The 22,727-nt window shown below is 34.9% G+C and overlaps 4 protein-coding genes across 8 annotated transcripts in view; 1 reads left to right on the forward strand and 3 right to left on the reverse strand.

Annotated features, from left to right (window-relative positions):
- Nucleotides 1–2,282, reverse strand: part of LOC107695763 (segment polarity protein dishevelled homolog DVL-1-like) — a 38,711-nt gene extending 36,429 nt beyond the window's left edge. For all 3 annotated transcript variants that reach the window (XM_016495797.1, XM_016495798.1, XM_016495799.1), the window contains exon 1: nt 2,141–2,282. In XM_016495797.1, coding sequence (XP_016351283.1) covers nt 2,141–2,207 — 67 coding nt within the window. In that variant the 5' untranslated portion in view covers nt 2,208–2,282. The remainder of the gene's footprint in view (nt 1–2,140) is intronic.
- Nucleotides 2,283–5,213: 2,931 nt separating this feature from the next.
- On the reverse strand, nt 5,214–13,224 carry LOC107695744 (matrix-remodeling-associated protein 8-like). Its single transcript, XM_016495765.1, has 10 exons — nt 13,126–13,224; nt 11,835–11,861; nt 11,253–11,555; nt 11,050–11,151; nt 9,903–10,394; nt 7,204–7,362; nt 6,990–7,020; nt 6,781–6,851; nt 6,132–6,209; nt 5,214–6,033 (listed from the first exon to the last, which is right to left on the reverse strand). The coding sequence occupies exons 1-10, from the start codon at nt 13,142–13,144 to the stop codon at nt 6,008–6,010; spliced, it is 1,308 nt and encodes a 435-aa protein (XP_016351251.1). The 5' UTR covers nt 13,145–13,224; the 3' UTR covers nt 5,214–6,007.
- Nucleotides 13,225–13,743: 519 nt separating this feature from the next.
- LOC107695745 (aurora kinase A-interacting protein-like) lies at nt 13,744–17,327 on the reverse strand. Of its 3 annotated transcripts, XM_016495766.1 has the most exons (5): nt 17,216–17,309; nt 16,281–16,376; nt 15,667–16,133; nt 14,079–14,189; nt 13,744–13,898 (listed from the first exon to the last, which is right to left on the reverse strand). In XM_016495766.1, the coding sequence occupies exons 2-5, from the start codon at nt 16,330–16,332 to the stop codon at nt 13,893–13,895; spliced, it is 636 nt and encodes a 211-aa protein (XP_016351252.1). In that variant the 5' UTR covers nt 16,333–16,376; nt 17,216–17,309; the 3' UTR covers nt 13,744–13,892. The 3 variants fall into 3 exon arrangements, with proteins under 3 accessions (XP_016351252.1, XP_016351254.1, XP_016351255.1); XM_016495768.1 differs by lacking the exon at nt 13,744–13,898 and having other exon boundaries at nt 14,024–14,189; nt 17,221–17,309; XM_016495769.1 differs by lacking the exon at nt 13,744–13,898 and having other exon boundaries at nt 14,111–14,189; nt 15,636–16,133; nt 17,216–17,327.
- Nucleotides 17,328–19,895: 2,568 nt separating this feature from the next.
- The window catches only part of LOC107695765 (solute carrier family 25 member 33), an 8,241-nt gene continuing 5,409 nt past the window's right edge, over nt 19,896–22,727 (forward strand). The window contains exon 1 of the mRNA XM_016495802.1: nt 19,896–20,066. Coding sequence (XP_016351288.1) covers nt 20,026–20,066 — 41 coding nt within the window. The 5' untranslated portion in view covers nt 19,896–20,025. The remainder of the gene's footprint in view (nt 20,067–22,727) is intronic.

Below are 22,727 nucleotides of genomic sequence, written 5' to 3' on the forward strand. Positions count from 1 at the left end.
CTTATGAATTTGTTTGGTGCAGCATTCTATATGTATATAGGTATGCTTGGGCTGTTATAAATGTAAAAAAAAAAAATTATTTATAAATTATAGATTTGTTTGGGGGAGAGGATAAATTAAACCTGATCTGCGATGACGTCACAATTAGTGGTTCAACGGATCACAAATCTCACGGTTCGGATCACATTACAGTTTTTGACCCACGGATCGGATCATTTTTCGGATCAGCAAGAAAAGAAAAATATTTAAATTTAACTTGCTTTCCATTTATTACTTAAAGCGAAGTACTTCTTTGATACCACAGCAAATACTACTAGATTAACTAAGAAAGTTTAAACATGATTAAAGAGACAAGAGAACAGCCAGTAAAAATAAGAACAAATACAAAAATTACAAGCATAGATAAATACAACAGAATATGTGACAAATAAAATAAGGTTGGTAGTATTCAAACACAGAAATGTAATAATTAGGGAAAATAACACTGCATAGTGTTCACTGTATAAATTAAATATAGATTTTTATCACAGCTGTTCTGTTGTTTGATGATCATTAACGACAGCAGCAGTATTTATATGCCACTGTCCCTTTAAGACCTGATGCACAGATCCGATATAATGATACACATCACATCCGATTTCTTTCTCAGCTGTTTTCATTCACTTGAGACACAACTGACTAGGTTTACCTGAATGATTGTCGAGATGGGTATTTTGTCATAATTTTATGTGTATGTGTCTGTTCAGAGGATTCAGAAGAGGATTCAGTTTGGTGTTCGCGCGCCATCTGAAACGCGTGTGCACGCTTCATGTGTGTGCGGCTGTGCACGCGAGTAACGAATCAAGTTCCCTTTCGCCTTTTCTCTCTGGAATTGTTTAAAATTCGCTTGCTTGTGTAAATACGAACAAATGATAAACTTATACTCTATTATGGTTAAATTTTGCAATTAATCCGCAGATCACATGCGTGCCGAACCGTGGGGCTTGGTCCTTACAGATCACGGATCAACTACGATCCATTTAACCACTAATTATGTTACTAGTAATTATTGTAATCAGACAGTGACTAGTATCTTTTTCAATTTCACTAATATCTAGATACTAGTACTTATTTAATTTTTTCAATTGTGTAATTCAATCTATTCAATTAGTCACTAGTACTTGAGAACCTCTTCAGATATTAGTAGGCATTATTTTGGCTACTAGTCACTTAATAGTGAATGTCTTAATACTGAAATTACTTCTATCGTTAGTGGTAAAAAAAAAAAATTCAATTTTTGTTACTGACTTCTATGGTCACCTGCGGTTCAGACAGTAATACAAACCAGTAACTGTTAGAACCGTTGTGGGGGAAAAGAAAAAGAAAAAAGCTGCAATTTGTTGCCAGTTTCAATAGTTAAGCTACAAGTCACTGTTGGGGAAAAATGTAAGTAAAGGAATAAGTAGCAGTATGTACTGAAAAATCACTAGAGACTGGTTAAATAAATACTAGTAACTACTGGAACAAGTATTAGTCCAATAAATATCCAGTTACTAGTGAAAATGAAACTTGAAATTGAAAAGATACTAGTCAATACTGGATTACTTAGTATATACAAAATGTAACTTAATGAAAAGGCTAGGTAGTAAGGAATAATGCTGCCCTCAAGTGCACCTTGGGAAACACCTGTGAGTTGGGAATTCGTTATTAGGATGTAAGTCCTATAAAAAAAATTTAAAAAAAATTAGGCTATATTGTGAATCTGAATTCAAAAAGATAAAAATTTAACATTTATATCACTTACTTATACATGTTTACTAGTAATTAGGATAATTAGTGATATCCTAATACTTTGATACTTCCGTCTTCACTTCGAAGCGAAACGTAAATGTTAAACCGGCTTGCCACAGTGATGGTGGGTTCTGAGTCGAGCACACGCACCCGCGCAAGAACACGGGTTCAAAGCAGGTGCCAGCAGCAACAATGTAACAATGTAGCAACGTCACAACGAACAACCAACCGTTCTAAACGCTTTCCAGGTTTGACAGCGTATATAAGGCACGTGACTGCCATAATGCTGAGTCGATCATGGGTGTGATCGTGTTTGTTGAATACTAAACCACACTACAATATGAGCAAAATCATATTTCTCAATACTTACCCGAAATCCTGATCCATAGATTTGAAAAAGAATTTATAACTGTTGACCGGACGGTTGTTGAGGACATTTTTAAAATCCGCCAACGTGACTTTCTCCGGAGAAACCATCAGTTTCACTAAATAAGGGGTTTCTTCTTCGTCGATATGGTATATAATTTTGGTCTCCGCCATGAGTAGAGGCTTATATGGGTAGGACAATCATTGACAGAAGAAGGAGCAAGGGTTGTAGCAGCGCGATACAAAATATATTTGTAGACTATAACTCGTCAAGTGCCATTTATGCGCTATAAGGCGACATTGCTGGTTGCCGGTTTCACGTAGGCAAACAAAAATCCTGGTCTTGAAGGGAGCGAGCGGTTCCAGACATAATGGGAGCTTGCGCGTCTCTATCACGGCGTCAATGTTTCTCTCTGATCGCCAGTAAAACAGGAAGGGACTGTTCACCTCCCTATGAGCAGGAGTTCAGGATATTTTACCATTACAGGTTTCTCGTAGAGGTAGGCTGCCCTCTAGCGATAGACCATGTCAGCGACAGACTTGACTGAACTGCTGTGACTCTACTACTCTATGCCAACAGTTGTAAAACACTGTACCTTCTTCTTCTTCTTCTTTTGGAGTTTTATGGCGGTTGGCAAACAAACGATAGGTGCATTCCCGCCACATACTAGGCTGGAGTGTGGACCATTGATGGAATAGGAAGAACTAAAAAATTAAAAATTAAAATAAAATAAAATAAACAAAAATAGTAAAAATAAATAAATAAATAAAACCCCAAAAATAATAATAATAATAAAATTATATAATAATAATAATAATAGAAAAAAAATTAAATTCTTCTAAATCCTGTTAAACAGATCTACTTTTTTTAAGAATGTCATTAAAGCATTATATATTTTATAATGATTCAAGCCATTATTCAACAAAAACACTGTACCTTGTACTTGTCCTTGCAAGATAAACCTTTGCGGAAATGCTTTTTCTTCTTTCGTGTTTATATATACAATATATACAAGGTCGAAGAAAAGGGTGGGGGTGTAAACAGTAAATAGTAGTCTATATATTTTTTATACAACTAAGTATATGATTATATGATGACAAAACAGAGACCCGCTGTCATCGTTGTTATAGATTTACATATAGATGTATCACAAACATCGTTTGTCTTGAACTAGAGGCACCAAAAGACTATTTATTTACAAAGTAAATTGTACGAACAAGAATACATAACCAAACATGACAGGGATATATATAGGGAAAAAATACAGAACTATGCAACTGTTTAATCTCTCTGATGTTCTTTATATATATATAGGCAATATATTAGGCATTTTTCTTTTCCATTTGACTTTATGAATATAATAAACAATTATAGGCTAATAATTAAATGAAAAATATAAATGCTAGATTTGTTTCACATTCCAATGAGAAACACATCAGCCTCTACAAAATTTACAACAATTGTGTACATTCCCAAAAGAAATAATCTCAGGTGCATTTTTACAAATAACATTAACTTCTTAAATTAATTTTATTGCTATATTGCAAATTTCTAACCGTTTTTAATGCTGGATTTGAATAGAACATAAATGGACAATAAAATTAATGAAAACAATATAAAATGTTTAACTACCATAAACATTTCATAAAGTTATGTCGTTTTAATAAATGTGGCAATGCAGCAGACCTAAATGAACAAAAAAAGTCTTCACACATACATAATACAGGAAAAAGTAGTTGAAATAATGAACACTATTATCCAGTATCATGTATCCAATAGCTTAATGGGAGGCAAAGTAACTAGAGCTAGTAGTCATTCCCCTTTGTCGTGTTTAATGCATCTTGTTGCAACCACCACCAACATTATATCCATATAAAGGACATGCACAGAAGACGCAAAGTGTAACAAAATACACAAAGGTACAACGTTCTGAAGATGTGCAAGCATGAGCACCAGTTAGACATTTTGGATCATTACAGCATATATTTTCTAACAGCAGGGGGCAGCACTGTTCTTCTCTATACTTCCTGTATTCCCGACCGAAGGTATTGGATGGTTGTTTAGAAAACACTTAACAAGACAAGCCTACCAAAAGTAATGCAAGATCCAGGTCCCAGTCAGAGTCATTTAGAATCAAAGAATCCAGCTAAACTCAATGCTCACAATCTACATTTCACACTCTGCCTCACTATACACAACAACTGAAGTGAACTTACTGTATGTATTCAACTCATTGGAGTTTAGTATTCTGAAGGATACCACTGGCTCATGGATTTTAGTCAATCAAAACAACTGAGCAAAGAACATTCTTCCTCTTTGCTCAGTTTGTTCTTAAAGTACCAATTTTCTTGTCTTCTGAAATGCACTGATTGACATTTAAACAGTAAATAACTTGGAGAAGTTGGATGCCCTTATGGACTTAAAGGGATAGTTCACCCCAAAATGAAAAATGTCCTATGATTTACTCACCCTCAAGGCATCCTAGGTGTATATGACTTTCTTCTTTCAGACAAATACAATTATATAAAAAAATGTCCTGGGTCTTCCAAGTTCTATAATGGCAGTGAATGGGTTGAGGGTGAGTAGATCATGGGGTAATTTTCATTTCTGTGTGAACTGTCCCTTTAATGAACTTCCTAATGCAGTTACGTAGTATACTGCTTAGTGTTCCATAATTATAGGAAAAAGCAAAGATTTTAGTCAATAGTGTATTCAAATACTAGATTTCTAGATTATTATTATTATAAATAATGTTGTATTTTTATTTTACATAAAAGTTACATAACTTATGGTAAAACAAAATGTTTTACTACAAAATGTTCAAAACTTAGCTTGTTTTAAATATTGTACACAGGCACAGCTAGTTTCCCATTGCCAACTCTCTGTGGGACATATGATATCAGTTAAGACATTGCGATCAGAATCTGGTCATAGTGGATCTGAACATTTGTTACTGGGCACTGGTCAAGTAGAGAGGGAGATAATGGAGGTACAATGTCTTACATATAGAAAGAATGAATCTTAATTACACAAAATATTTAAGAATAAACTTTATTATATTTGTAGATTGGTCCTCTAGTCTATACTGACGATCATATATTGCCTCTCTAAAGATAAATGTACACTCCAGATCAAATAAAAACTACTGCATGAATGCTTAGTAACCTATGTAAATGAACATCACTGACCAATGAAATTGCTGAAAAAAATGTTGATGATGGAAAAGAGATAAATGGGACTTGCTCATATTGCAAAAGCAAATAAACTGTAACTGTACCACATAATGCTGTAAAACAAACACTGTAAAAAGACAATGGACCAAAGAAGTCCTGGTCAATAGGACTCAAAATTTATACAAAAAGTAACATATAGAGACACACACATCAGAATAGCAGAAACAGTACTTTTAATTGCCTTTGAGGTTCACTTGTGTACCATGTTTGACTATTTAGACCTGAAGCCACAGCTATTTGTTTGCTTCCTGAGTTTTATAAGAAATTCCCATTCAGATTCAGACATTTACAGTGGTTTCTACCACACAGAATTTTAGCAATTCAACAGAAATTTTTTCATTTTGAATTTTAATACAGAAGAGTACCAAATTGAATTCAGCAAATTGCTCTCCCACATTTTACATGTGTGTAACTTGAATTCAATAGATTACCATTATAGTACACTGCGATTATGAAAAAAAGATTTCAATTAAATTGACTCACCAATATCAACAGAATTTGAGTATTATAAGATCATGTAAGCAGTAATTATGCTGTAGAAAGTCAGTACTTCCATTCCTGTTCTCAATGTAAATGTAAAGTCCTTGAATCTCTTCTCATTCAGCACGCTCTGGACCAGCCAGCAGCTCACTACGAATCACTTCCATGACATTCTCTCCGTTTCTTTAGTTGAGAGAGAGGAAGACAGAGAAAGAGTGTGTAAATACATCACAATGCATCTCGTTGTCCGGAACGAATTTCACTAATTGAGACCACATTACCTCTGTTTAGATCAATAACTTTTGGAGAGGGATAGTTGTTTGCCGCTGCCCTGTCTTTTATTATGTTGTTCTTGTAGTCTAAATAAAAATGTAAGGTTTTCTTCAATAAATGCTGATATAAATATGAAATCATGAAGAATTATTGTAAATCACCATCTATTAATATACATCAGATGTGACTGAGACACTCAGATTTAAAAAAATATATATTTCACTGGAAAATCCCTTGTTGTGCCTTCTCTCCAAGAAGGCACAACAGCGCCTACACTTTCTCCGCCGGCTGAAAAGAGCAAGTCTCCCTCCACCCATCCTCACCACATTCTATAGGGGCACCATTGAGTGCGTGCTGACCAGCTGCATCACTGTCTGGTAAGCTCAACTTGACTTGACTTGACTTGACTTACAAAACAATAACCAACCAATTAAAAAAAAAGACTGTGGTAATGTAATGTAATCCAGGAGTCATTGTACTTGAGAATATTGAAGAAAAAAAAAAACACGATTCTTGCAAACCAAATCACACTTCTTTACACTTTACAGAGCACTAGTTACAGTATCTGTCTTTTCTCTTTATTTTCATAAAGTCTTGATTTTTAAATGACCTATTTCAGCTTTAAGAGAAATCATGGAAAAATGTGGTTGCGCTTACCCAGTCGCAAGTCTTCCTGATTGTAGGGTTGCAGTTCTGTGGCATCAAGCTCAATGGATGTCCTCCTCCCCCTGCCAAGTAAAGCAAACATTATCCTTTTTATGTTTTAGCGAGTGTAAAATGATTATTGTGGATCTTACTTGACTCAAAAACACTGAATAAGATACCGTGAAGCAGAAATGACAAAACTGGAAATCTTTAATCCTTACCGCTCAGACCTTCGAACCTCAAACTCAGGCCCTGAATCAGATATAATATGAAATGTCAAAGGAAAGTTCAGTAAGATTCAAGGCAATAATCTCAAAGGTACTAATTTTATATGTAAATGTTTCAGTTGACCAACATGCAGTTTGACTAAAAAGCCAAACATATTTCTTTTCCCGTTTATAAAATCATCACTTTATCTAATCCACATGATCCTACCCTTTTTTCTGCAGTGCCTCGTGGTTATAATGATGCCAATGAGCATTACCAGAAGCAGCAGGAAGATTGCCAGGATGTAGCCTACTTGGTGCAAGAGGTGAGTTTGATTCTCAGGCAAAATTACATTGAGGATGCGAGGCGCTTCAACCATGTTTGTATCTGCTCACCAAGTAGAAAAAAGAAAACATGAGAAGACCAGATGAATGAGAACTCCTAAATATCTGATTGAATAAAACATTTAATTACTTTATGGTGTACTGAAAGGCAAGAAACAAAGCAGAAAAGCCCAAATTACTAGTTTGTTTTTCCCATTTCACCCAGGCCTGACAGGTGAGAGGGGAGAGGGACCAGGTTTCATGTCAGAATGGCTAAAACAGGCGTAATGAGTTCCAGACCTGACGTCATGCCGCAGCAATGGAGAAAAAAAACACAAACCACCAGAACTGGAAGCGATAGTGCAGGCGGAGAGAAATACCACCACTTCATGGTCAGTCTGTCTGGAGACATTTACCACTTATTTAGGTGCCCCATAATAACAGTGAGAATTTAGATTTAATCTGCTATATTTTCAGGGATTGCATGTCAGTAGTACTTATAAGAACCAAACAAACTCACTAAATGCTGCTGTTTGTGTGTTTTACAGTATTGTAAACCTTGTTCTTGGCATAACAACAAAAAAATGACTTCTTCATCCTAAGACTAATAGTCATTATGATTACTTCATGAGTCAGTATGTCTCATTGCAATGAACAATGAAGAATCAAATGAGTCACACATGCTTAGACTGGTCATATTTGTGTAATCCTGAGGTTTTTTACGTTTAACAATGCAAAATATATTGGAATACAAACACATACTTCATTTTTGTGTATTATTTATAATTCCATTTTTGTTCATTATTTATAGGACAGCTGGAGAGAACAAAAGTGGGAAGAAGTGGGATTTGGATACAACACGGATTCCAACTCATCCAAGTTAAACTGTTGCATGTGAATTAACCTCCAGATGTAGCTTCAAAATGTTAACATAACTGCATTATTTAACATCCTTACAAAATAGCAATAATTAATTTAAAAACATTTGTAATATATCATTTACAATTCTGAAATAAATATTTACAGATATATCACAAATGTTGAGTGAAATAAAAAAAACGGGAAAATTAATAAATAATTAAAAAATACATATTTTTATAAATATTTTTAAATAAGAATTGCTAGTTTTTCTTCCCATTTAAAACAAAATTAAAAGAAGGTCACATTCAGACAATACATTAAATCTATAAGCTGACTGACATGCCACATTTTTTTCTACTTACAGTGGAGTGGGGCAAAATGTTTACAGACATGTGAAGATGTGAATCTAACACGGACCATTCCTGCTTTGCGCTTTCATGTTACAGCGGGCCAGATGTTGTACAGATGTGACTTTTCATATCAAAAAACAGCCCATTACCAACGCAAAATGGGGAATATTTTCTGAGCAATGATGGTAAAATCTGCAAACCCCAGAAGAAAGCAAGATGTTGTTGTGAACTTTTGTGAGCTCAGCGATTGCTAAGCAGAGGAAATATGAAGCACTCTTCCAATAAAACCTCCCCCACCTCCTTTATGACCTATTCACTACATTTCTGTTGAAAACATTCACTCGTACAAACTAGGGATGCACCGATATGAACATTTTGGCCGATTCCGATAACCGATAATTCTTTATTTTTGAAAGCCGATAACCGATATGTTGGCCGATAAAAAACTCATCTTTACAAGTGTTTTGTAACACAGAGACGGCAATGACAGAGCCAAAATGACTGGAGGAAGTCAATCTGAACAAAGAGTAAAAGACAAAGGCATTTTAGACAGCTCAAAAATGAAAAACAAAGAGAGAGATGGAAAGACTGCTGTAAAATTCCCACTGCAGACTGGAGAAGATGAGGCAGAAAAGTAAACAGAGAGAAAAAGGCAGGAAGTAAATATAGTTCTCAGGCAACATTCCTCCCCCAAACCCAAATATACATGTAAAGGGAGGAGTAAAGGAGCTGATTAGGAAAACACAGAAATACATGTTTAAAACAAGCTAGGAAAAAGAAAAGTTCACTGTTTCGAATTTTTTCGAAGTCCATCTGACATTGGACAAAAAAAAAAAAAAAAAGGAAAAGATGCAGAATTTTTTGAAGAATCGTTTGACAGATCTTGCCATACAACTTCTGGTCATAATGACCATAAAGAAAACAAAAGGCACCATAAAAGTGATCCATACAACTTGTGCACTATATTCCAAGTCTTCCAAAGCCATATAATAGCTTTGTATTAGAAACAGCCCAAAATTTAAGTCTTTATTCACTGATAATGACCTCAAAAGTCAAAAATGGCACATCAACATCACAAACACCAAACGGCATTGGTTCAAAGCTATTGTGTGACTTCAGAAAACTTGGAATATAGTACATAAGTTGTACGCACCATTTTTATGGTGATTTTATTGGATCTTGACATTCCTTTGTCACTTTAATAGCTGTCAATAGCTGCATTACAGTTATTCAAAAACTAATCAATTCAAATAAATTACGCCATACGGGACTAGAACAAAATTAGAGTAAATAATGACAGAATTTTGCAATTTTCTTCTAAAAAAAAAAAAAAATCAAAGGTGCAACAAATAAAAGACTTAAAGACTTAAAAAAAAAAAAAAAATTCTCTTACTTGGGTCATCAGCAGGTGGGACGGAATAAGAAGAATGAGTTTTTGGTGCATCAGTAGAGGAGCGCGCTGGAGGCGAAGGCTGGACAGAAGGGCCGACGATCACCCTGAAGATTCTTCTTTCATGTAAGCCACAGTAGTGATGGTGAAGGTGGCAGGAATACAAGCCTTTATCAGAGGGCTGAATGTTGTGGACACTCAGGGAGAAATCCCCCATGTAGAAGGCATCAGTTGAGATGTTCATCTTATTCCGGAGGAAGAGCGGCCCGTACTGCCGGTTCTCTCCAGAGGCATACATATCGATGAGGCGGTCTGCTCGGTCACGGGTGACCCCAGGTGCCTGCCATTCCCAATGGACCACCTGCTGCTGGCCCTCGTCCCTCTGACTGTCCGTCCACAATTGTCTGCGGTTCACACAAGGAAGCACCACACTCTGCCCCACCAGAACCACAAGCACGGATTTATCGCCATCCCAGACACGCTTTTCCTTTCGAGCTGCAGATATTGACATTTGTATAAAGAAGTTTAACTATATAAATAATAATGTTTAATTTATATACTGTTTTTTCAAAGCATAAGGTTGGATATCAATAATTAAGAACTATACTGTGTAATTTTTCAGTGTTAAAATATCTATTCCAGTTCATGCATGGACAGCTACAACAAAAACATTATCCGATTAACTTCCCCTGAAATCATAAACACTGTGGCTCTGTTGTGTTTATATACTCCATTTTGTGGGGCTAGTAGAGCAGTATAACACACTTCACACAGCTTTACGTAAACATGCCTGAAACTATGGAAGCCTGGAAGTATGGAAGCTCATTGTCACCTCAAAATAAAAAATGAAAAAGGTGAAATAAAGCCAAATTGTGAGATAAAAAGTCACAATTGTGAGATGAAAAAAAAATCACACCGTGAAATGTACATTGTTACATTGCGAGATAAAAAAATAGCTCAGATTAAAAGTCAAAATTATATATAATAGTCATAATTGTGAGTCATTTTGTGAAATATAAAGACACATTCCGAGATTTAGTCACAGTTTTGAGATCTGTAAAAAGTCGCAATCACTTTTTTATTTCTTAATTTTTTACTCTGAGGTGGAAAAAGGCTAGATAAACTATAGATGTCAGGCTTCTTCTCTTACGTGATTTAGTGACGTTGAGCTGGATTCGAATGGACTGGTGGACCTTGCAATAGTGGTGATGTAGGTTGCAGGTATAGATACCTTTATCATTCACGTCCACATCTGCGCAAACAAAACAACAACACCAGAATGGAAGGTATTAAATATCACAAACAAAATAATCAAAAGAGTGACATGGACATGGTCTAAAAGGATGAACTTACTATTAATAACTAGTGAGAAATTTCCATCGCTGAAGGCGTCTTTTGAAATAGTAATTCGGCCCCTGTTGTAGTCGCTGTACAAGCGCTCTGTTCCCCCTGAGAACATATCTAAAATGCGCTCCACAGTGTAATCGGGTTGGTTCCGGATCAGGTCCCAGTGCACAACACGCTGACGGTCCCGCAGGCGATCCTGCCTCCAAACCATCCGCTGGTTATTACACGGCAGAAGAACATCTGACCCGGCTGGAACAGTAATGTTCCTCGCCTCCACAACCACACTTGGCATGTTGTTTTGTGCCCAGGCTAAAAGGCATACACATAGGCCTGTCACGATAACAACTTTTTGTTATGCGATATATTGCCCCAGAAATAATTGCGATAAGCGATATTATTGTCATTTTAAAGATCATTTTATGCCATCACCAAAAATTATTGAGGTCATGTACATATATTGCGCAATTAGTCGATATATTATTGCGACAGGCCTACATACACATACATTACTTTACATATTCATTTGGGTTTACAGTATGAAAAATATTGGGAAACTGCTACAAAATAACTATTTTGTTACTCACTCACCACATGGTAAGATCAAGGCAGACCAGACTGAAATGAGAACAAGAACACAAGCGTTAGAATTACTGAAGGTGCAAGTCATATTTAATTACATTATCTGAATATGGAAATTCGGCATCTGTCCTGTAGATGTTTCAAACACCGAACTCTGCCCCAAATCACTGTTTGCATCAGTCAGTGTTCATATTGTTAATGCAGACACAATAAAACTTAGTTCAGATCTGCAGAAGACTTGTATTTGCTGCTATGCCAACACAAAGAAATTTGCAGCACAGAGGATCCATTCATTCCCTCTCAGCAGTCAAACCTGTAATCCAGATGATAAATACTGACAGAAAGTCAGGCCTCTCCACAACCATCACTAAAACTACAGAAAAAGTTATCTAAGAAGAAAAAAATTGATCTATTTATGGTCAAGAAATAGAAAAGGTCAAGGACTGTCAGCTACCACAATCTAACACCAGATGTGTGATCATGTGAGGAATCCAAGGGGTGAATTTGTGAATTGCTGGTTCTTTTCTTGTCTAAACAAGATTCAAGTAGCATTAAACATTGACATGTCATGCCACATTAAACTAAATCTGTAAAACATATTTTTGTACTAATGAATGTGTATATCTATATCTATATCTATATCTATATCTATATATCTATATCTATATCTATATATCTATATCTATATCTATATCTCTATATCTATATCTATATATCTATATCTATATCTATATATCTATATCTATATCTATATATCTATATCTATATCTATATATATATATATCTATATCTATATATATCTATATATATATATATACATATGAAGAATAGAATGCAAGACCAGCAAAAATTACTGCGTTTCCCATCTGTAATTCAATTAAATATTGAGGTCAAGAAACATAGAAGGTAAAATATGGCCACAAGAAAAATTCAAAACCCTGTAATTGTCTTTACACCGCATGATAGTGTCTTAACAAGAAGACTACTGACGTTTCTTTCCACACAAAAGAATACAATTAACTCAGAAAAAAAGTTCAGAAAAAAAATCAAGAAAGAGAAAAACAAAGCAGCAGAACAGACGTTTAATCTAATTTAAAATATATAAATAAATAAAAACACTTGGAAGGAGGCCAGCACGAGACTTACTGCAAGATAAAAGTTAATGCACAATTCCACATTCACGGTGAAGGATGCAACACAGAAGACAATATTCAGAGTGTTGTGTAGGTGAAAATGTCGAAGCAGTTCAAATAAGTTAAAGATATATGAGAATTCGTTAAAAAACGATTTGGCTACTTACTGTATGGCACGAGAAACATGTCCGACAAGTGGTGAAGATATTTGTTAATTCAGGTGACCGATTAAACTGTTTTTTTAAAGGACTGCTCCCTCACCTCAAACGTTTTGTCGACCAGCGACAGAAAACTAAATCTTTGCCGTCTGCTGGTCTGGAGTGGACCACTGACATGCCCCTCCTCCATAATATTAAACATCATGAAATACTAAACTCTCTCACATTAACTGCAAATATTTCTTAAATTATACCGGGTTAATGTGAACGCAGCACCATCTCTACATAATAAAAATGTATACGGGTATTTATCCAAAATAACAAACTAAATACATTATATATACACATACAGTATAATATATATATATACACATACATACATACAGATATATATATATATATATATATATATATATATACTATTTTTGATACACATATAAACGCTATTATAAACATTGAAATATACTCGCAAAAACAAAAAAGGCTTAACTACAGTAGAGTAGGCATGGAGATGATTTGCTTCACCCTAGTGGTGACTAGACAATGTCTTAAAAAATGGAGATGGGTTTTGTTTGTCATTCACATAAGGTGATATAGGCTCTTAAAACAATGCACATCACAAAGAGGTGGGAGATGAGGTCTTTTTATTGCGGTAATAAGCACATATGCAGTACATATGGATTTCATGTCACTGTTTTGCTCCAGATGCAGTAACAGTAGAGTGAATGGTATTATGAAAAACACAAAAATATTTAAATAACACAGATGTTAAAGGATTAATTCACTCCAAGAAAATTCTGTCAACATTTACTCACCCTCCACTTGTTCCAAACCTGTATGAGCTTCTTTCTTCTGTTGAACACAAAAGAAGATATTTTGGAAAATGTTGGTATCCGAACAGTTGGGTGAGTAAATGATGACAGAATTTTCATTCTAGAAGTGAACTAATCCTTTAATTAATTTCTTTTATTCTGACTCATTCTGACATAGACTTGGGGTGCTGTCCATCCATCTGGGGCTCTCTTCAGTCCAGCTCTCCTAACGATTCGGGTAAGATCTCTCTCAAACTTAGCCTGAAAACGTAAGAAATAAAATGAATGGAACACAATACATCAGTATGGTCTCTAAATGTAAATCACTTGTGTTAGCAATGCTTCGGAGTTTGAAAATACAACTTGCATCAGATCTCCATTACTTTGCAATACTCTTTATCAACAACAAAAAAAAACATAACATAACACAGCTAATGACATGAATACCTCTGCTCCCAACCACTAGAATAAATAAATAACTTTTACCGTACCTTCTGATCACTAGGCCTGTCACAATAATCAATATATCGACTTATCGCGCAATATATGTACATGACCTCAATAATTTTTGGTGACGCAATATATCGCCCATTATATTTACTTAAATTAATGTCACCATGTTTTTTACATTCCACTTGCAACTGTGTCTTTTGCAGCTTCTCGTACATAACGTGGTGTAGTCATGAGGAGCTAGTTCAAATTTTAAAAAAAGCTTCTACAAACAAAGTTTCATCTGCAGATATGGCCTTGTTTAGGGATCTGTGCCTTTGTGCATACGGACATCTGACTGCTAAGTAGTGATTGTGTTTTTCAGCAATAGTGTGCAGCCTTAATTTACAGAGAAAAGAAGGTCAGGGAAAAATCTGTAGATGGAAAAATGTCCATAATTTTTTTTCTACTTGTTACTTTGCACTTTTTGTTAGAAAATGTTTATTTACTATTTATTCAGGTTTTTTAAGGTATCTAATATTTTGATACTTAATTTCCATGATCTAAATATTCTTAAGAATTAAAAGTTTGTTGTCATTTGGAAGTGTGTAGGCCTTCTTGCATTATTATGCTGTTACATTATGATTATATATTCAGTGGCATAAAATGGTCTTTAAAATGACAATAATATCGCTTATCGCAATTATTTCTGGGGCAATATATCGCACAACAAAAAGTTGTTATCGTGACAGGCCTACTGATCACACTGCAAAAAAGTGATGTTCTTTCTCAGCATTTTTGTCTTATTTTTTAGTGCAAATGTCTGAAGAATCTTAAATCAAGATACATTCACTTCAGAAGCAAAATGACATCAAATAAGAAGTCTTGTTTTTTGAGAAATTGAGTTTATGATTAAAAAGTGAGAAAGTGAGGTAATGATTAAAACAAGAACAAATATCTGCCAATGGGCTCAGAAAATCATAATTCAAAAGGAAACAAGTTTTCATTCCTCAATGACAGATATTTGTTCTTGTTTTAAGCATAAGATTTCTCAGAAAACACACCTTCTTATGTTAAATTTTCATATCAGATAAATGTATCTTGATTTAAGTATTTAAGAAGTAATGGAAGGCAAAACAAAAATACAGAGGAAGACATTCATTTTATGCAGTGTATGCAACATTTAATGCCATGACTTTATGGATTTAAGACCTTCTGCTCTGATTTATGACCTTTTTAAGTTTTATTTGAAATCACATAAAAAAATACATTATTTACTCTTGTTGTCTAGATGACTAACATAACTGACCTGCTTTTTCTTCCGCCGGACATCTTTCACTCTCCTCCTCAGGAACTTGGTCCGTTTTAGCAGCTTCTTGTATTTGTGCCTGTTCATCTTCCTTCGTCGGATCTGCAGCACATTCTTGCAGTTCAGTGGTGTTGAGCTTTCATTACCCTCCAGTAATGGCAGCGCAAATGGAGGCAGCACCATGGATTTTCCCACAATCTCACCTTCCTCCAGAGGAGGAGAAGCCTCCAGCAACGGGGGTAGAGAGTAGCGCAGAGAAAGCCAGCTTTCCAAAGGTGAAACTGATAGCTTACGGGGCACAAGAACCTCCTCTAACTCTGGCTCAAGAGGTGTCCATAGTTTGGGTGGAAGTTTGTTGTCAGCAGCTGAAGTGAAGCATCTGTTTGAATACTGAAGAGCTCTGAAACGGGTAGAATGACAGTGTTGCACAGCACTGCATAATGCCTGGCTCTGGTTCTGCAATGAACCTAGGAAAGAAAAGAAAAGAAAAGAAAAGAAAAGAAAAGAAAAGAAAAGAAAAGAAAAACAAAGAAAAGAAAAACATATGGGACATTGTACAATGAATATTTTTTACAAATGAAATGCGTTACTAGCACAAAACTGAATAAGCTTACCAGACACTTTGGAAAGCAGGTTCAGTCGTGAAACCACCCTTGGAAGAAACATGGTTTACAGTCCTATGGCCATTGCACCCTCAAGAGCATCATGGACTGAAAAATATACAAAATACACAGTTGTGTATGGGTGTTTCTTTAACCACATCAATTTTTTGTCCCATGGGATTTTTACAGATTTTCTTTGTTATATGAAGGTCACATTAAAGCTGTATTGGAAACTTTTTGCAAAAAAAAAAAAAGTATTTATTTATTTGTTGGTTGGTTGCTATAAACACATAAAATGCCTTTAAATTTATATATTTTATTGTTGTTTCACCCTTGTTCCAGACCCAGAATTTTAATTTTAAAATATGAGAATCCATCATAATTTTATTACAGTTTAAATCTATAATAAACTAAACACAAAGTAAAATAATCAAACAATTATTTTTTTTATTTGCTAATTATTCCTCACTTTTACAGAAATTATGGAAATGGTTTCCATCACGACCAAAAACTCCAAAGGGTTTTCCAAAGGTAGTGTATATTTTACCAAGGAGATATGTCAGTAAATAAACAGAATGCTTTAGATGAAAACTTGTGAAGAAAATGTAAAAATTAAAAAAGTATGAAAATATTAGGTATTTGAAATAGCTATTACGTGAGCCTTAGCAACTCTGTAATCAGGGTACAACTAATAAAATCACTAAACGCTTTGTCACAAGTGTCAAAACCGATGTACTGACAGGAATGTCACGGTATATACTACACTGTATACTATGCAGTTCACGCTGGAGGAGTCTTTCATTCAAACCAGCAGCAACTGTTAGCTGGCTTCATAACTTAAAATGATAATCGTTAGTATCGCCTGATAAGTATACAGGCATTAATACATATGTAAACAAGTAGACAACTCTTATGCTCTTTTCAGAAATACCAATCAGATTACATACCTTACCAGTTCAAATGTTCAATGTGACTCTGTCTACTTCCGGTCCATTGAATATGGAGGTTCCCTTACAGCGGATTTAGCCTTCAAGGGTTCCGAGCCAGATATGTCTGGTACAAATAGCTGTTGTTCTGTATGCCTGAGTCGAATCAGACTGAACTCGGTTTTACGGATCAGTCCGGTTGTTTTGGGAAGTGCAAACAACACCAAATCAAAATATGGTCAGATACGAACGGAAAATGATCATTGTCATTGTTGATAAAAACAAATTAAATATCCCGATATCTCAAAAATCTTTAAAAATACAAAAATAGAATTGTTTTATAAAACAATCTTGTTTCTTATACAATCTAACATATTTAAAACAGAACGAGTGTCTTTCTCACGTCTTGCTATGTCACCTGTTTCTCCTAAAGATGGCGCAGTTTTCCAACCCTCTGAAATCGTACAACTGATCACACTTTTTTATATAGGCCTACTATTTTTCTTCTGGAAAAGTCATATTCATTCATTTTAATTAAGTAAAACTGATAACATATTTGGGACTAGGTTGCAATTCAGTTTAACACTTAGAAATTGTGACATCTCATACCAAAATAAATATGAACAGGGGCATTCAAAAAATAAATGCACAACAGACTCTCTTTCACAGTTATTATGAAAAGAACATATGTAATCTATATTCAAATGAAAACGCTCTAATGTGTTTTTCACAGGATATATTCTGTGAGAATTTTTAAATGATACTTTATTTGTTATACAATAATTACTAAGAACTTTCCAAAAATGATTACAATTTACTGTGCAGGTTTTTTTCTTTCTTTCTTTAGTCCTTTTGTTATTTTGTTCCGTTATTATGTTGCGTATGTCAATGATGCTTTGTATTTGTATTAATTGCTATTATCTGTATTAACTATTTTTGCACTGATACAGTAAATAGCCTATGCCATCCTTTTGTTTCTGAAAAGAAAATTTGGTTAAATGAAAATATCAAGCCTTGTCTCATTATAAATGGACAAATGGGGAGAAATATATTTATTTATACAATAATGCAATATATTTAAAATGACATATCAATCAACATTCAACTTATTTAATTACATGTGTCTGGAATAAATATTGCCACTTGTGTCATGTAACCATGAAACTCACATCCTGTATTGTTTTAGCTGGTAGCACCATTGCACATCCCCTGCTTATGCAATAAAAGTGGCCTGTTGCCTGTTGTGTACTTTTACCTTTGGTTGATCCAAAAGCCAAAACTCTGACCATGAAGGTCATGAAGTGTCTGAACTCACTCCCAAATCTGCAGGAACCTGGAACAGAATCAAAGACCAGGACATCTCAGTCATTTTATATTTGATATTCCCCTGGAGAGATAAGCAGCTAAGATTAAAATATAGCTAATATTAGACCCATGCTTCCTATATGACCGTAATATCACTTGTCATGTCATGTTATGTAAGGAAACTGTTTTGCCAAGACTGTCTGTCATTAAAATTCATGTGGCCAAAAAAAGGCATGTGACCAGAAATACCCACAGAACTGTCATCACTGTAACTATACTTAAGTCTTATTGTTTTTATATAGTCTTAGATTTAGGAGTTTAAATTTAGGACAATGAATTTATCAGAATTGAAAAAAAAATGCGAAAAGAGCAGAAGAAGTGGTAATAGTTTTGCTATCTGCAAGGTGAATAAACATCTCGAATAACTAGTCTTACAGGATGTCTATATGAGTCAACCATAAATATAGGCCTACTGTCCAGCCTTAAAATTAAAACAATAGAGAACTTTAGGAGTTTTCCTGTAGGGGGGGTTTATTATTAACAGTGGATATCTTCAACAAGATGATTATATGATGATGTTTAGTTTTTTTTTCTCTATCCCACATAATAGCAAACACAGTGCAGTGTCGACAACTCTCAATGACCCACTTATCAGTTAATAGTTAATAAGTGTGCAGTTAGAAGTTTGTACCTCCCTCCCCTCACACACCCCCTCTACACTGCAGGAGTCTCCACCATTTTACTTGTTTATTTTGCCAAAATTATGCATTAGGGTGCTCTATATAAAGAATAATTACATTTGCAAAAAATATATATATAATTACAAGCACATGGCACTGTACCGATGAATGAAATAAATTCCTGAAATAAAAATAAAATAAATGCATTTACTAAATAAAAATTATTTTGTTTGTTCGTTTGTTTTTCTGCAGCTATTTAACCTTTTTTATACTGTAAAATGTTACATAAGCTATTAAATAGCTAAATATACTAAAGCATCATGTACCTCCAAATATCCATTATAGTTTCAAATAAAAAAGAAAGTTTAAAACTTAACTGAACGGGTTAATTGACTCCCCAAGTTTGGTGACTGTTCATGAATATAAGAAACATAGGATATAGAATATAGGAAAAGATTAATACATTTGAATTTTAGAGTAATTTTGGATTAAAGAATGTATGAAATAAATTCATGAAATAAAAATAGATTTACTAAATAAAAATTCTTAACTGCGAATGTATCCGTATTTACCTTTTATGCACTGCAGAATGTTACACATGATATTCTGCAGCAGTTTAATTTTACAGTTTTGTTTGTGGATGAACCGATGGCGTGACGTCGTGGACGACACCCCCGTCCAGCCCCTATGACGTGAGTCCAGGGTACTTCTCAGGTTCGGCGTTATCCGGGTTTAAAGCAAGAGAAGCCGGGTGTTGGGCATCATCAGGCCGCTGGCCTAAGTAACTGCGTTTTGGTTTTTATTTAAAGTTTCAGCGTTTTTTGTGAGGTACGATGGCTCTTTGAAATGGCGCAGAAAGACACCCTGTTACATCTCTTCGCAGGGGGGTGAGTGGAAATATACTTCTATATGAAACCGAGGTTGACGGTTACGGGCTAGAAGGTCGACAGCAGCTTTAAACGCACTGCAGTGACTTTTACTGAATGTCACACTCATCTCAGACGAGAAAGCATTTTTAAGACCGATTTTCTGTTACTAATATCCCCTCTGTGGTATTTCGGCGAGGAGTTTACATGAAGACAGCTCTTGTTAGCTTTTAGCTAGCGGTGAAACTAGCCAGCGCAGCGTCAGTCACGCGACCGAAGCGTTTTACGTATTATTTAAATACGCGAGCAGGTTTAGTGCTAAAATCACACTAATATAAAGAGGAATTAATAATAATTGTATTAACTGTTGTAAAATAGTGCCAGGAACGTAAAAACTTTATTTCGGTCTAGCTTGTCAAAGACACACAGAGCAGTGTGTTGGGTTCCGTAATTATGTTATGAGCCACGAGACGAGGTTCATCTCTCGCGAGCTCTTCATGTGCCGCTATTAAAATGTGAAATATGTGCATATGCGTGTGAAATGTTTAGGATATAACTAAATAATCGTCTACGCAGAGTTAGTTTGCTTTAGCACCCTTTGAATATTTAAATAGAAGCGCCTTGCTTTACATAAATACATCCAAGGTCGTAACGCAGTTATTTACGTCCTGTGACCCGTGTTTTGATATCAATACTTATCTACTACTCCCTTAAGACTGATATTGATTTATTGTTGTCATTTTAATTTGCACTCGTGTATGTCACACTTTCTCAATAGTATGAAAACACGCCTGTGTTTTGTGCGCATTTCAATGCGTTGGCTTTGCGCAGGCTGTTCAATGCCACCTGCCCTTAATGAAATGTGGCTGGAGAAGTGCTTGCTTCTTTCAAGGACAGAGAGCTTCATGTTCATGTCAAGCATGTGTGCTAGTGAGTAATGAATGTAGGTTAACGTGTGACTGCTATTTAAAAGGACAGTTGAAGTGCACGTGTTTGCTGGCTTAAGATTTCATATGCATTTTTACTGACTAGTTTATACGGTTTGTGAAATTATGAAGTGATATTATAGTCAAAATGTTGCACCAGAATTAAATTACTGCCTTTTATTTATTGTACTGAAGGCAAAACATATGAGTGAGTTTTATATTCAAAGTATTTTAGTTTGTATAACTTGGAGTGTAGTTTTTTTCTTAATATTAGGTTATAAGAAAAACTTTTTTAAATTAAAATGTATTTGTATAGCTGTATAGCTCATAATACATAGAATTTATTATGAAAATAAATACAGCAGATTTGCATAATATATATATATATAATTTAAGTCATATATAAATAAATAGTCATATATATATATATATATATATATATATATATATAATTTTTAAAATGTTAAATACTGCTAAAATACCATTTCCTCACCTTTTTGTCACATTTTCAGTGGATCCCCTGAAAATTGAGAAGGAAAAAACTACAACATTTTTAATGGGTTAAAAAAAGTGCCTTCACACTTGCTGAAGGCAGAAGTGAAGTCAGAAAAAAAAAAACTATGATCATGGATGTGATCCTGTAAATGTCATAATGGGAAAGCTATACAGCATAGAAGGATGTTACCGCATCAGGTTTTTGCATGTTGCCAATTTTTTTTTGTTTTTTATAACTGAAGTTATAAGTTAATAATTTCAATGCCAGATTGTTAACGATCTAACAAAGTTTTGAGCTCAATTAAACATTAGTTAGATTCAGGTGACTTGTTTTGAAGGCCACAGACATCTGCATGTTTGTTTTATTCATTTCAAACATGGGCATTATATAATCATGCCCCAAGCTTTACCCTATAAAAGCATTACCCTTGGTGCTCTGCGAGCTGATGAGAAGTCGAGCTGTGTGAAGTAAGTCAAGAGGAGACTTGCATCAGTGTTGGGCTTAAGGCGTTTGTTGAGGACATCTGCCCTTGTAACTGAATGTGTTTCGCAGACAGATTTGTGATTAATCTGTCCCTTATTTGCTGTCCTGAGATCAGAGGCATTGTGCTCTTCCCATGTCTTGTACTTCTCTAAAACAACCCGTGACCTGTGTCATCATGTTTTGACTTCTGTGAAACATGATCTGTGATTTGAGCTCTTGCAATTTATTTGCCTCAAGTCTCACTAGAAGATGATACATAACAGGTGATTAAGTGTAATTGGTGGGTTCTAAAAAATAACTTGCAGGTTGGGCTGGATTTTTCCCACTTCATTGGTTAACTTGTTGTTGTTTTCATTTTTCATTTATTTACATGGTCAGGCTCTTCATCTCAGTTTGATTAGATTAAACCAGTGCAGGGCTCTAATCATTTTATTTTGTAATGTGAATCACGATCAATGTCACCTGCGTCACATTGTGTCATTTTGATAAAGTTCAGTTTGTTTTCCTTGACCTCGCTTTCATACTCTTGACTCATACAACAGCCAGAAAGGTTGTCCACAAGCATTGCTGACGCGCACACACATATTTGCGTCTAAAGTTTAGTTTGAAGTAGATTTTAGTGTTACCTCAAACAGCAAGTGTAACAGCAGCCTTTATCAAATTTTGTAATCACAAGATTTTGTCTGTTTATTTAATCTGGAGGTCCTCAACCTTTTTTGGTCACAACCCAATTTTTAGGTTGCATTATTCTTGTGAATTCACTTTATTTACACTTTT

This window comes from Sinocyclocheilus anshuiensis, unplaced genomic scaffold (assembly GCF_001515605.1).
Source record: "Sinocyclocheilus anshuiensis isolate Anshui unplaced genomic scaffold, SAMN03320099.WGS_v1.1 scaffold234, whole genome shotgun sequence".
Lineage (NCBI taxonomy): Eukaryota > Metazoa > Chordata > Actinopteri > Cypriniformes > Cyprinidae > Sinocyclocheilus > Sinocyclocheilus anshuiensis.